This window comes from Papilio xuthus, unplaced genomic scaffold (assembly GCF_000836235.2).
Source record: "Papilio xuthus unplaced genomic scaffold, Pxut_1.1 DF826115.1, whole genome shotgun sequence".
Lineage (NCBI taxonomy): Eukaryota > Metazoa > Arthropoda > Insecta > Lepidoptera > Papilionidae > Papilio > Papilio xuthus.
In genome coordinates this window covers 1,240,110-1,254,763 of record NW_013532534.1, presented here as the reverse complement: position 1 = coordinate 1,254,763, position 14,654 = coordinate 1,240,110, and the positions used below count along the sequence as shown (strand labels likewise).

At 30.6% G+C, this 14,654-nt stretch overlaps 2 protein-coding genes across 4 annotated transcripts in view; both read right to left on the bottom strand.

Moving 5' to 3' along the window:
- Positions 1–452: 452 nt before the first annotated feature.
- On the bottom strand, positions 453–4,188 carry LOC106123599 (uncharacterized). Of its 2 annotated transcripts, XM_013320011.1 has the most exons (7): positions 4,014–4,188; positions 3,631–3,857; positions 3,460–3,555; positions 3,098–3,381; positions 1,116–2,620; positions 635–855; positions 453–554 (listed from the first exon to the last, which is right to left on the bottom strand). In XM_013320011.1, exons 5-7 carry the CDS (start codon positions 2,578–2,580, stop codon positions 462–464), a joined length of 1,779 nt encoding a protein of 592 aa, XP_013175465.1. In that variant the 5' UTR covers positions 2,581–2,620; positions 3,098–3,381; positions 3,460–3,555; positions 3,631–3,857; positions 4,014–4,188; the 3' UTR covers positions 453–461. The 2 variants fall into 2 exon arrangements, with proteins under 2 accessions (XP_013175465.1, XP_013175464.1); XM_013320010.1 differs by having other exon boundaries at positions 1,116–3,381.
- Positions 4,189–4,770: 582 nt separating this feature from the next.
- LOC106123496 (uncharacterized) overlaps positions 4,771–14,654 on the bottom strand; it is a 31,442-nt gene continuing 21,558 nt past the window's right edge. The window contains exons 10-13 of one of the 2 annotated variants that reach the window (XR_001228168.1): positions 7,216–7,338; positions 6,486–6,998; positions 6,144–6,401; positions 4,771–5,553 (exon numbers count right to left, since the gene is read on the bottom strand). Coding sequence is in view for 1 of the 2 variants with exons in the window: in XM_013319867.1 (XP_013175321.1) it covers positions 5,536–5,553; positions 6,486–6,998; positions 7,216–7,338 (654 nt within the window). In the remaining variant the exon portion in view is untranslated. The remainder of the gene's footprint in view (positions 5,554–6,143; positions 6,402–6,485; positions 6,999–7,215; positions 7,339–14,654) is intronic. The other variant, XM_013319867.1, reaches the window with a different exon arrangement.

Below are 14,654 nucleotides of genomic sequence, written 5' to 3'. Positions count from 1 at the left end.
TATAAACAACAACTGTAATAACGTCGGATTAATTAATTATTTTGATTATTAATCATTATTTATTAATTAATTATCAATGTACATATGAAATTACAAAATTATAAAAGTACAGAAGACTGACGGACAGGCGAATAACAAACTCAGGAACTGCAGAGCGAGGTCAAGTGCTAAACAACTGACCAACCAATGCATTAATATAAATTGGTTTAATTTTGTTATTTAAAATTACTTGCCAAACACGCTTCAGGGGTCCATGACTTCTGAAGACCACATTCAATTTAATAGATGTTTTTAGTTCAGGCATGATGATAAGATACGGGAAAGGAGCTGGAGCAGGCGTTCAAATTAACTTATCGATATTAAAAATAGAAACAATTATTATAATTTACTTGTCAACAATATATTAATATCTATAATTACACTAATACATATTTACATTAAAAAGACGTACTTCTAGACTACTATTTATTTTTAACAGCATTATCAATTAGAACTTTTAAATATTCTAATTTTTCTTCTTTGGATTTCCGATTTGAAAATTCTTCCCATAAAACCTGAAAAAAACATTTTTTTTAAAAAAAAACAAGAATATTTTTATATTAAATAATATTTTTAAAGTTGAAAATTTTAATACCAATTCTGCACAGTATCCTAAACCTTTAAGTTCATTTATTTTGCTTTTAAAAAGACCACTTGGTGTTTTGGTGTTATGAATTAATGCATTTCTTCCACCAATTATTAACACAATCCAACAATTATTATTAGGCGGTGTTTTCAGCAGCCCAAAATGTTTGTTATCAAAAGTATTTCCCACTGGTACTGCACAACCCTTATGATCATTGCACAAAATAATATCTGTGAAGAAACAATTATCAAATTAATAAAATGAGTGTCAGGGATATCGAAAAAAACCTATTTCGCAATTATAATGTATTCACTTTTTTTAAATTCCACACTAATGAAGATGTAGGCAAGCAATAGGAGAGATTAAAAATTTATTACAATTTCTTTTTGGTCTTTACCATAGTTACAAAGGGATACATTCAGATATATTGTTTGATATATTTATTCCAATTATTTTGAATTGTTTTAATATTGTTTCATCAATAACATACCTCCTCTTTGATGATGTGTCAAAATATGACCACCAGTCACAAAATCATCTCCTCTAGCTCCTTTTAAGATATTTAACACATCTAAGAACATTCTTTCAGAGACATTGTACTGTTTTTTATAATTTTCACTAGGTACATAATCTGTGTATTTTTTAGCAAGTATAATTGCTTCCTTATCAGAGAGAAGTTTAATGTTAGAGTCTTTGCAAAATATTTTTGCCGTATTGTGTAGTGTCAAAATTTCTCTTCCATAGGTGATACTGTGTTTACCATATGTTTTTTGCAAAAATATTGGATCAAACACAAATTTTATAAGTTCTTCAGGATATATTCCTAAAAGCCCAAGATAGGCTATGCAACATACAAAGGATCTTCCATAGATATTACGCTCAACCTCTCTTTCTGGTTTTTTCAATTCTGCTATTACATTATGTAGAAAGTCTTTTGATGGTGTGTAATTAAATGTGCCAAAAGTCAATGCTAATCTTTCTAGATCTTTTAATCTAGTTTCTGAAATTGCATCAGTGACTCTATTTGAAATGGCTTTTAAACATCCTTCATGAAAGGTCAATGTAGATGTTGCCATTAACCCCACATGAACATTACACATTACTGATAATCTGGGTACTTCGGCTTGTAACTTATCTAATAACAAATATATTCTGTCCCCAGTTGCAACCTTCATTGAATATCTAATTATTTTCAATAGGGCTGCAAGTGAAATTTCATGTATTTGGGAAGAATTATTTGAAATGATATCTATTATTTTGCATATTATATCCATATTTCTTACTGGAGTTTTACTTTTGAAAAATCCCATGGAAATAATTGCAAGTTCATCAATAGAAAATTCATTGAAGCGTTCATTGATGAAAATCTCCAAATTATGTATATTTTTTGGTGATCTTCTCTGTATGCCAATAAAGAACATTGTCCTCACAAGTTGCGGAGCTGTTAAATGTTTTGCTTTTGAAGCTAATTTCAATAAACATCTATATGAAAAATCACTTGCTCTGTTAATATTAAGCATGTAGAACATAGTGATGAACTCAAGCATTTCATCGTATGACCAGTCTCTTATTCTTTTTAGACATTCATCATCAAGTGCTGCCCAAACTTCTATGAAATTTCTTGTTTTTATAGAATTTGTTACAGGCCATTTTAGCAAAGAATAAAACACCGATTTTAACTCAGTATCACTTGCCTTAGTCAAGTTATCTGTTAAATTATCAATGAAATCATCAAAAATTTTATCAGATATGCACTTATTGTGTTTAGAGCACAATACACCAAGGATACAAAATGTTTCAAAAATAGTGTGGGGTGGTTTCTTCGTCCAATTTTCTGATAATAAATCTTCCAAAGAATAATTAGAAATATGTACCTGGTCTTGTTTATTATTTAGCTTCATCGCGTATCCTTTATTTTCCATTATATTATAAGCATAACTATTTTCATTTTCCATAAATATTTTTGCACACAAACTTGAATTTTTATGTAAATATCTACAATTATTGTATATATTTATATGAGATGGTTTTAAGCCTTGATAACGCACCAATGTACGTGAAAATCGAAATAATGTATTTATTGTCATTTTGAAATAAAAATTAGTAGTTTATCGAATTAAATGTTGCATTAGTCTGAGAAATGGTAGAGGAAAATTGGCCTCGATGTCTTAACAAAGTATACTTATGTAACAAAACATAATGTATAAAAATTAAAAACAATTAATCAATACTTGTTTCTTTCACAAATAATTATATTCGCCTTTATAACTGTTTATAACCTCAATTTCCTAACTCTAAAACTGAGCTATCAATTTGACATTGACACTTGTTAGACGGTGAAAACTGGTTTACTAGTTTTCATCAGGTGAAGACAGTATTAGTCGCGCGCATGCGCATATATTTATCACATTACCCATAAATATAAAATATCTATATTTTTAATATGTAACCCTTCACAAAATACAAAAATACCTTTAAGTTTCCAATTTACTTTCACAAATATTACATGATTTTCTTGCAAAAATTTAGGAACCAATGAAAGAATTGAAAATGTCGTGTTAGATCTCAGAAATCATGGTATTGTAACCACATTGTACCCATTGTTCTGATTCGTCCCAATGTCCAAAATATTGAGGTTTTACATAGAGAGATTTTACTTCCACATTTTTTCCTAGGCCAGGAACAGGTACAGGACGATTTTTGTCTTCTATCGCTCTTTTTTCACCTAAATACAAATGTTTGTCCAACCATGTCGGCTAAACAAAAATATACAAATTAACTACGTGAAAAATATACATCTAAGTAAACAGATTGAATCCAATTTTTTTCCTTACCTTCATTACCTTAACATCCGACGTACGTTTAAAAGGCCATAATTTCGTTTCACTGTTTATTTCTTTAACATATCTGCACCATAAATCCCAATATATCTGTATTTTAAACAGAAAGATTTGGTCAAACCAGACGGCACATCGGTATGACATGAAATGAAATATTTGTATTACCTTTTTCTTAGGAGTATTCGCTATTTGAAAATATCTTACGCCATGTGTGGTAACTGCTTTCAGTGAATTCCGTATATGTTGTTTGAATATAATGATTTTAATAACATCAAGGGAATACAAATAGTACAGTTTTAATTGTTTATCGTACTTTGGCATATCTTCCTCGTTTTTTTCAAACTTTATGCAATAGACCATAGATGCGATTGCAAAATTCGCATTAGTTAATCCTGAAAACGTATTCTTATTCTTACATAAGCACAAATACTTCTTTTATTAATAGAAGGACATCGAAGAAGCTGGTTATATCTCAAAGGAAATCGATGACTATTAAGAAATAAAGATAAACCCAGTTAGTAATACAATAATTGTAGTTGCTATATTACCAAGTATGACTGAGCGTAAATATTTGCCACTCCTGCTAGTTTCAAGAAAATGACTCTCTATAAGAACAATTTCATTTGAATTCATTTGGTTATCTGGCAGCAGTTTCTTAATTTTCCCATAAACCATATTTCAATAATCCTGCCAGTTTCTTATATTTATGTATGAGGATGACGTTTTTACAAGTGATATCGAATGAGAGAAAATAAATGTGTCAAACTGTTTTTTTTTAATTTATTGCAGATTAAACAAGAAATATAGAAGTGTATAACAATTTAAACATTTTGTTAAAAAATGGCTTACTGTATACCGAATTCGGATGCTACATTGCCAAATGCCAAGTGGTATGCAATGCTGAATTTTTTCAATTTGTACGTCTTTAAAAATTATTTAAATATGTAAATAATATTTTACCATGCCATCAATATGAAATGCAACTTTTCAAATAAATTGTTTGGGTTTACATTGATATTGCATGTAATAAGTATTAACAGTACTTCTATTTGATTTGTATTTATTTTATAATATTCAGTAAAGTAGTAAACTTAAGAACAAATTGTTATACATAAATGCATTAAAATATTTAATCAAGAAATACAAAATGCTTCGAAAAAATGCTTCACTTCTGAATGTCGAATTTAACATAACATAACATACAATAGATAAAAATAAAATACATATAAAATACAACAGTGCAAATTCTCGTTGAGAGGATTATTAACGTTTAAAGGAATATAAATAAAACCAGAATTGCATTTACACTTTTTTATTATAATGACTTAGGTGTTTCACGCAATATTTTATGTTTCTGCTGCAATATATACTTCACATTTTAATTATTTTAACGTATTCAAATATTCAGTATTGAACTAAAAATAAGATGATTTCTTGTTATTACATATACCTAGCAAATAACTTTGGTTGAAATTTATTAATTTAACCAAATGATTTTACATTTATTTATTCATATACTTTTATCTATATCTAAACTGTATTTCATTTTGTATTATGCGGACAGTTGATGGACACATTCAAGTCAGGAGACTTAAGGTGATGATGGCTACAAAGGGAGAACAAGACCGAAAAAGTATTGATGAATTGAGTGAGGATTTTCCGCATAATCCCCTTTTACACTATCCATCCATACTTTCTCGGGTAGGGAGTGAATTCAGATATGACGGCTGATAAAGGTGTATGTAAGGCAGAGCCTATTGCAAAGGTGATGGTGATGAATTATTTTTTTTCTAATTAATACTTTCAATCTGATCTGTTATGATCTTATTTAAGAAGTCCACATTTTCAAGTACATTATACGTAATGGGCGGTAATTTTTAAGACTGTAACTTTCTTCAAAAAATATATAAAGTCTTTAATGACTTATTATTTTATATATTTTTATTTGTATTCATACGTGTCGTTAAATTATAGAAACGCAAATACAATACCTTAGAAAAATTACAATGCTACTAGCACTACAATTGCCTAATAATAAATAGTTGCGACTTTATTTGAAGCAAACACACGTCATCGCCCCGCGTCCGCCTGAAAATAACAAACAACATTTGTAAAACTTACACTTTAAAAGCATACAAGAATTAAAAACTTAACACAAGAACTTATTTATGCTTTTTTAGCCATAAGTTATGCTTCAAAAGTGTAATAGTAAGTATTTATAAGAATGAACTATTTTTGCTTGGGTATTATGGATGTATGGATTACTAGTATGGATTTTTCCAATGATTCAATAATTTGAAGTCTCACTTCTTACTTAGACTAATAGAGTTCTGATCTTATTGTTCATCTGTAATAAACGAAGTCTTTGACTACAACTGCAAAGTGACATAAAGTGCAAATCTATATTTACATTTTGTTATTATGATTCCCACGCCCTCGGTTATAGAAATTCAACACGTATTATATTAAGGTAACCTTCACCATAATATGTTAAGTGAATTATTTCGCTATATAAAACATCACGAGATTTACATATCTGTGTACATATTACCAGCAGATATGTAACATTAATAAATTAATAGTTAAATTAGTAGCGTATTTCTGTTAGACGTAGTCAACTTTGTACTTAATTTGTTGACCAACAAGTGCAGTGCAATTATTATTTTTATTTATCTTACATTTCATTAATAGTCGCTTTAAAACTTCACTTTATATGCATTTGTTACATTACATCCGTAAAGTTATGAAGCTAGAAGCATAACAGGACGAATTGTAGCACGAATCAATCAATGTTTAGTTTTGGAGACTTTAGGTATTCTGATGGACGGAGGCAGCGGTAAGATGTTATTGCCGTATCTTACATGAAAGTTCTTATCTAAAGATATAATCTCTTTCTTATGCACGGCCTTATTAACAGACATTTTGACATTTTTATCCTGAAAATGATTATGTGTTAAGCCTTGAAGGAAACGTTAAGGTTATAGAGTAGAAGATACGGAATTCAAAGAATTTTTACTTACCAAGGCTTCAGTCTTCTTACGTAAATTGGATCTAGACAATGTAAGCGCTAATTCTGATTGCAGTCTACTTGATATAGATTCATCGTCTGGGATTAAATGGCCGTCTACTTTGTCACCGTTGAGAAAATCAAGTTTTAGAGGTTCTCTTCTTCCAACATTGTTAACGTATTCCCCTATCGTAACTGAAACGGGTCTTGCGATTTTCTTCATAGTTGCCGTTCCATTGGGTGCTCGAACAAAATAATTAGGTGGTGGTTTAGGCTGTACATTTAGAGGGTTCTTTAATTTATATGATTCGAGTGACTCTATCTCGGCATTTTCTTCTTTGATGTTCTTCAAATTGTACTGCAATTGTGTGTCAGCTTTGTTGTTATAATCTGGTGTTGGCGTGCGTTTGAGGGTACCGACCTTTTTTACATTTGTATTAATAATGTGATCAACTTTTTCAGATTTTGGTTTTAGAATTTCGACTTTCTTAGTCTCGCCGTTTTGATGACCGTTTGCTATTGGCATCTGGAAGATACACGTTATCATTTGAGTGTCAATTGTAAGAGCATCGATAAAGAATATTATTATTTTAGTCACGACTTATTGCAAAATGTAATAAGTATTTACTTTTAAGTTTTTTTTTGTTTGAGTGAATAAAGGTATAGTTACCTGATGTTAAGTCATCAATGCTCCAATTTTGGAAAATATGTAAAATAGAGTAACAGATGCGAATTATACTTACAGGAGGCGGAGGCGGCGGGCAGTCTACTACGTCTTTGTGCTGCTTCACCCCATTGCTGACAGGTGATTCTTGGGGAACTGGTTCAGGTTTCTCTTTCTTTATCTGCAGTGTTGGTTGGCGATCCTTATAACAATAAGAAATAAACATAAATAAGTCTTCCTTGAACTAAAAATCATTGCCGTTTGAAATTTGTCCTCATATAAAAAGTTACTTAAAGTCAAGTGTTGTTACAATCACCGTTGATAATTTTTTAGTTAAAATCTCAACTTGCATTGAAACTGCTGAAGAAACTGGGTATTGAGTTTCATTTTTAAACCACTTCGAAAAATGTAAATAATTAAGAAATAATAAATGAGAGTTATATGAATAAAGTTTGTTATATTCATAAAATAGATCGATAATTAACTTTTTCTTTACGCAAAGTGTTTAATTATTATCAATATTAGAAACGATAATAAATTCATTGTTAAATTATTAACTTTCTAAACCGGCGGAACAAATCGCAGTTGAAATTCACCTTGGATAATTGCTCTCCAAGGTAAAGTCAACTTACACCATTCCTGAGGAAGATTTTATGCGAAACATATGAAATACAAAAGTCTTTTGTACTTTTTTCATATTATAATATACGGATAATTTAAACAAAGCATCACGAATCACTGCCATTGCCACTCTTTTTATACAATAGTAAAACAAGTATTGTTCAATCATTGAAGGTAAAAATGTACGTTAACCTTAGATAGCGATTGGCTAGTCTTTACAATTGTGTCTAAAGACTGTCTTATTTTGCTACTTTAGCTAACCAAACAATACATTATCGGAAAAGTATTGAAATTACTCCTATAACCCTAAATATTATGTTGAGATTTAAAACAATTTGATTTAGCGTAGTTGGCATACTAAGAACAACACGAAAAAGTTTTCCCACCTGAACCAATGTTTCAAAGTTACGAATCTATTAGCTATCGCCCGCGACTCTATCAGCGCGAAATTAAGATAAAAAACTTCATTCCTATGATCACCTGTGCAAAATTACATCAAGAACCGTTAAGCCGTTCCGGAGATACCTTGAAACAAACATCCACCCATCTAAACATTCGGATTTATAATAGTAAGATGACTTTATGATAGATCGTCTTAAAATCGTTGTTTGAAATGGATCTGTGTTTATTTTATACTAATCAGAATTAGCCCCTTATATGTATTACGACAGACCTAGAATATCCGGTACACGTCCGGTGTTCTAATGCCTTTTAGAGGCTATGCATAACAAATAATTCACAGCGATAATTCTAAACAAACATTAAATTAATCTGTACCTGCATAATGGAGGTCAAAATCGTGTTATGTAATGATCGGGGTCTTTGACATTGAACTTTGTGCATACTCCGCTAAGGCTACAATGCAAAACACCAGAGAAACAAGTGAATGACGTAATTTTCATGCGCCGCCGCTTAACTAAAGGATAACGTCGAATAAGTAAGGTAGAGTACATACAATGTTGTACGTATACAAGACAATGATTTCAAGCGAAAGGTGGCTCAAGTCACCCTACACCCATTATTAAGACAAGTTTTTATCCACATTCACAATCTGGTGAAAACAAAGCAAACAGCTAATCAATTGTAATGTTAGAAATGAAAATAATAATTTCTAAAAATTCAATAACAGGTTTGTAGCATTTTAGATCGGACTAGTATTTGTAATATGTTAACAGAGATAGTGTAATCAAACTTATCGATCGCTAAACATCAAATTGATAAGCTAACTTGTAACTCTGTCACATCACATCAGTTGTGTATAAAATATCATTGCAAGTACATATAAGTATATAACATGATTTTTATAACACAATAAAATTAACAACGCATTGTAAATTACTTACTTCATAACACTGAATTACAAACAACGGCTTTGATTTGACATTTTTCTTCATTTTAATTACAACCGACACAATTCACTAACGAAACAACTGCACATTCGCGCTGCTACGTAACAAAATGCACAATTAACTTATCGTTTTCCGAGACCGCAATTCGTTTAATGAGGTTTTACGCCGATAGTGTATAGAAAATGCTCACTAATAAAAACAAGAGCGCGTGAAGGTCACAGATAATTTCCCGGCGCGCTGCGAGTGAAAATACTTTTTTTACGGTTTGGGAATTTATTTCATTGTGAGTGTTAGCCGCGAACGCTAAGAGGCAACTGGCAGGCAATAACACAGGTTTGGATACAATACAGGCGGAGGCAGGTGCGGGGCGGCTCGTTATCACGAAGTCATTCGATGCGCAATCACTGCGCTGACTGTATCGGCCAGGTAAAGTCCGCAGAAATTACCAGTGGCGTCCGCAAAAAACTACTCGGTCAGTAAACATACGGCTATCGCTGACCACAAATAGCCGCCGCTCGGATGCTAGTAACAACTGCCCTGTTAACTTCCAATTGGTTTGCCCTGTCTATTTATTTATTTAGTTTTTAGATTTAATTATTTATTAGAAGAGAACTATATTTAATCTTCAAAATTTGAAGCATAATCTTATTAGAAAACATGATTTAAATTTTAATCGATCAAGCGAAGATCTTAAACAGCTTAATAATTCTGGGTTTATCCTTCCTGCACCTAATTGATTATTCGTATCGGTCAAATGCTAGAATAAAATGATTCATTTCGATAACACTGATCGCAATCACAACATATAAAATTAATGTATGTTATTACTAAATAAAGCGCTTAGGTGTGAAATCACTGTTTCTATCCAATATGTGGAAAGGAAAGGTTATATGCAATTTTTTCAGATGTTGTTTTGACAATATAATTTTAGGTAACATTAAAAGCATGAAAAGAAGATTACGAATTAAGCATGCCCGTATTATTCTGGATGTTACAACATATCTTTAATTTACTATAATATGTTATGATTATAAGTATAAAAAAAATGTCGCTGTGTTGCGTTGACATGCTTATTTCGCTTTAATCGAAAATGAAATTGAACGTTTTGTTTCTTCTTTACACGTGGATTGTTAAGATTTTGCAGCACGTGCAACTTTTTAGGTAAATCTCTTTTTGGGTTAATACTTTTTACAATGACTAAGCAAGAAGTAAATAGTTGTCGTTAAATATTATGAGTAGATAAAATTTACTACATTAATAATATTTATAGCAAGCAATTTGTGTATATAGTACAATTTAGCTGATATTTTTTTATTAAATGAGACTTTTTATCGTTTTTTTTTCCAATTTTGTTAAAAAATGATTACAACTTAGAACCAAGCTCAGCTAAAGGCTTCTTTAATTTCTAGCTATTTAAGAGTTGAGACCTCAACTGACATATAAAAGCTTGTATTATTAAATTCAAAGTCTGAAATTGCATGTCGTTAATAATTAAGATAAATTGTAATCTCTATTAAAAGCTGTGTAATTGACGGTGTAATGGAATTATTCTATCAAAAGTCACGACTCGCTTAGTTACACTTTTTTAAATTTACGTACTCGTACAACAAGCTAATTGGCGGCACACGCAACACTTTTCTCTTACAGCTTTTTAAAATTTTACCACTTTTCCTTTTATTTTCAACTTTTTTTTATTTCAAAATTCAGCCAGTCATAACGTAAGTTCATCATTCCTCTTTAGACGCAGACTTTGTGGTATATATAGTAAGTAGTATTCTCAGATTCATGAACATAAGTATTATGTAACATAACTTTTACATATTATGTTGATGTTCGTATAGAGGTAAAGGTTGTAAAAATTGCTTTCTTTTTAAAGAAATGTTGCGTACATTATTGAAAGCAATTCAATGCAATCGCACCACGGTGGCGGCGCAACTTTACAAGGCCCTCGCGAAATACCAAAATATTATCAGAACCTTAATTCTCGGAATAAACACGCCTCAGAACCTCAGATTGCGTTGCCCTCATGCTCGTTTTATTCGACTTGCATAACATTAAATGATATTTATGTATGTATATACCGAAGTGCTTCGAGATTTATGATACATTTTTTGTTTCTTTTCCAATAACCATGTACATCAATTAAGGATAAATATATATAAAGTTATTGAGAAGAACACCAAAGCTTTAATTGAAAGGTTCGCTAAAATACTTTTATACGTTATTATGCAATTTTACATAAAGTTGAATTGAAAAATAACAATTGCAAATTTTTTTACCGTAAAACGAAACTATAAAAAATAGAAACTTCACTACAGAGCGTAGAGTTCTTTGGCGAAACCCGTAATCATTCGGTGAACATCAAAGTCTAAACAAAGCAAATAAAAAAATCTTATAACAGCATCTCATTTGATCGAAGAACCCCGGTTTTTATAGTTGTAATACTAATTTCAAAATAATTCGAGATGCTTATTTAACTGTAATGATTGTGTACTGCTTTGGTAGAGATGAATCATTATTTTAAAGGATTAAATGCCCTTGGTTTTAAACGTGAGTTTGCACTATAGAAACATTCACAGAAAGCATGCTGCGATGTCAAATGAAAAATCTGGGAAACAATAGTATGAAAATGGATTATGCTTAGCCACTGTGATCGCATAGTAAAGACAGCATGTATATAAAAATTTTTACCCATAATAAAGGTTTTTTTATAACACTGAATTCTTTTGTTGAGTAAAAGTATTGATGAATTATTATTAAAGTGACCACGCAGTTGCATACTTGAAGGAATTCGAGAGATAATTACCACCTTTCAATAATGAACACTAACATATTTTTTATATCTTTGACCAATTTGCGTTTAAGATTTTAACAAATAAAATAACGCGAACACAATACATAATTAAACTGGTTTCTTGTAACAATTCTCGATTCAAAATCGGTAAATAATTTGATTTAAACGGTTCGACCTGGTTTTCTGTCGTTAACTAAACTTCTATATGGATGGTCATTACTGATTTCATTTTATTTTTCCTTAAAAACAGTGAATGATTTGTTACTAAAAATAATATTTATAATACGATATTTTTTGCATCTTTTATACATATAAAAAATTATGTTTCTTCAAGGTTATGAAAATGCCACCTGTTCCTTATAAAGTAAGAAGCTCGTGTAAGAAATTGTCTTCGTCGTAACTTATTACGTGACGTTTAAAGAGGTTGAAGTAAACACAACCTCCTTAGCCAGCATATAAGAAATATGCGTAATACAAAAATACCAAGCAATTAACTTGTAATTTCTATGGCATCTCATTAATGGGATCGAGCATTAAGATAATGCAAGGAACATACTTTAACACATTCAATTTAATAGTTTATACAAAACTATAATAACAGGCTGAAAACGTTTGCCTCAATAAAAGTAAAAAAAAAAACAAAACTAATTCTGCGCATTGGTTTGAGGAAACACTTTTGTTTTTAAAAACATTCTATTCAGAATTCATGGAATCTTTGTACTAGGTTCTGTTGCAGAAATAATGGTGGTAAAAAGGACAAAAGATGGTCTTTCCTTTTACAACTAACTTTTTAATATCAATTTCGTATTATAAAGTTCTAATTTTTAATTTTACTCCTGGTTTTTCTATAATTATTCCCTTATTATACTGGACGAAGTTAGTCAACGGTGTAATGTTTTAGATTTAGAGCGATTGAGTAATCCTCGGCATGCTAAATCAGCGTACTGACATTGCACAAATCAGAGAGCATATTATAATTTCCTACAGCGTTAGGAAATCTGCGCTCATGAAATATTAAATTTAAAGTATACGTAAATGCTGTATCAGTTTGTATATGAACAGGTATGGCAATTCTTTACGGTCAGTAACTGTAATGATTTAGATTCAGCCTATTTAATTTCTAAACATCGCAAGTAAATATTTAAAAAACGGAAATTAATGTTAAGGAGTTGTGTAGAATTGTTATTTATACTGCATCAAATTAGTCTTTATTTAATACTAACTGTCGCCCGCGGCTACGATAAAAAACTTAATTAGCAGTCAATGTGTTCTTCCAGATAACGTTTTACATCTATGCCAAATTTCAGCAAGATCCTTCCTTCCTTCTTGCTTCAAACAAACATTCATCCATCCATCCAAACATTCGCATTTATAATATTAGTAAGAAGTAAAATTACTTATAAGTAATATTAACTAAACAATAATTTTCGCTTTCATCTAGGTCAGTTAACTTCATTAACTAGTCCATTGGAACCGATTGTAACGGCAAAGATTATTATTTCTATTTACCTTGAAGAGGCATCATCTTTTTTCATGTTCCTTAAAATAGTCACTATATTTAATTCCGAAAGATTAAATTTTATATTAAAGTATATTTATAAAGCTTGTTTATTTTTTGTTTTATTTCTTGGCCTAGAAGAGGCTATCATAATATCCGGATATCGAGGTAATCGAGCGGTAATTTGCGTAGGGTCAATCTCTATGAAATCTTAGTTGAAGGCCTCTTTGGTGCTTACTGTTATTTCATTACTTTAGCAAATTAGCATTTTGATATAGTAACTAACAGATCAGTGTTTGAAATGTTTGAATTGGATAAAGGGTTTTCCCACTAAACTTGCCATACATTAATAACAAATATTCCAGGTCTTAAACAATCGAGTGACCATGTTTTGTAATCCCAGCAAAGCGGATTTCATATTGAACGTTATGAAAAACAAGTGCATTTAAATATACGACGGCCATGCAACGGAACAACTGCATAACAGTATTAGAAAAATGTAGTAACGTTAAATTAGTACAATATTATACCGATTTTCGTAACGACAGTTCATAATTTTATGCACTATTACTTAATTGAAATGGCACACAATAGCAACTACCGCGTTAAAGTTTTGCAATAAAAGAACAATCGTACACTTTAAATATTTTTAGTAATAGTGAAAGGAAAGGTGTATAGGTAAGAACGAAATGTTTTAAATCAATGCGGTCTTTTAAGTTTACAGTACATACAGTAGTATACAATAACACTATCAAACATTAGGCTATTATAACATTATTAGCTGTTGCCCGTGACTTCGAACGCGCGGAATTTAAAAAAGAACTTAGTAGCCTATGTGTTCTTCCAGATATACGAGTAGATAGATAGATAAAGCCTTTATTCACTGACAATAAAATATACTTTTACAATATTAACAACTTATCTTTTAAAAGCAATTATACATATTAAACGTATAGTATATAGAGTTTATTGTCCAGCATCCAGTTTGTCTCAGGTTGTCCTTCGACATAAGTCTCCCCTAGTTTCCTCCATACCTCTCAATTAATAGAGAGGTAAGATAAGTTGTTAAGCTATTTTAAAATATATTTCAGTACCGAATTAGGGCAGTGGAAAAACTATGTTAGTTCCGAATAAAATGTAAAAATAGAGATGATTGAGCAAACAAACGCACGTATATCGATAATAACTTCTTGACATTTTTTTACATAGATCTTTCTTCCTGTTATCACTAAGGATTCAATGATTTAATATAATGT

What these genes read in the sequence shown, in the direction of transcription:
- LOC106123599 (XM_013320010.1), bottom strand. Translation starts at nt 2,712, where the DNA reads ATGACAATAAATACATTATTTCGATTTTCACGTACATTGGTGCGTTAT. An exon ending in GACACATCATCAAAGAGGAG is followed by an intron (nt 856 to 1,115) that starts GTATGTTATTGA and finishes GTTTCTTCACAG; the next exon opens with ATATTATTTTGTGCAATGAT. An exon ending in TAGGATACTGTGCAGAATTG is followed by an intron (nt 555 to 634) that starts GTATTAAAATTT and finishes TGTTTTTTTCAG; the next exon opens with GTTTTATGGGAAGAATTTTC.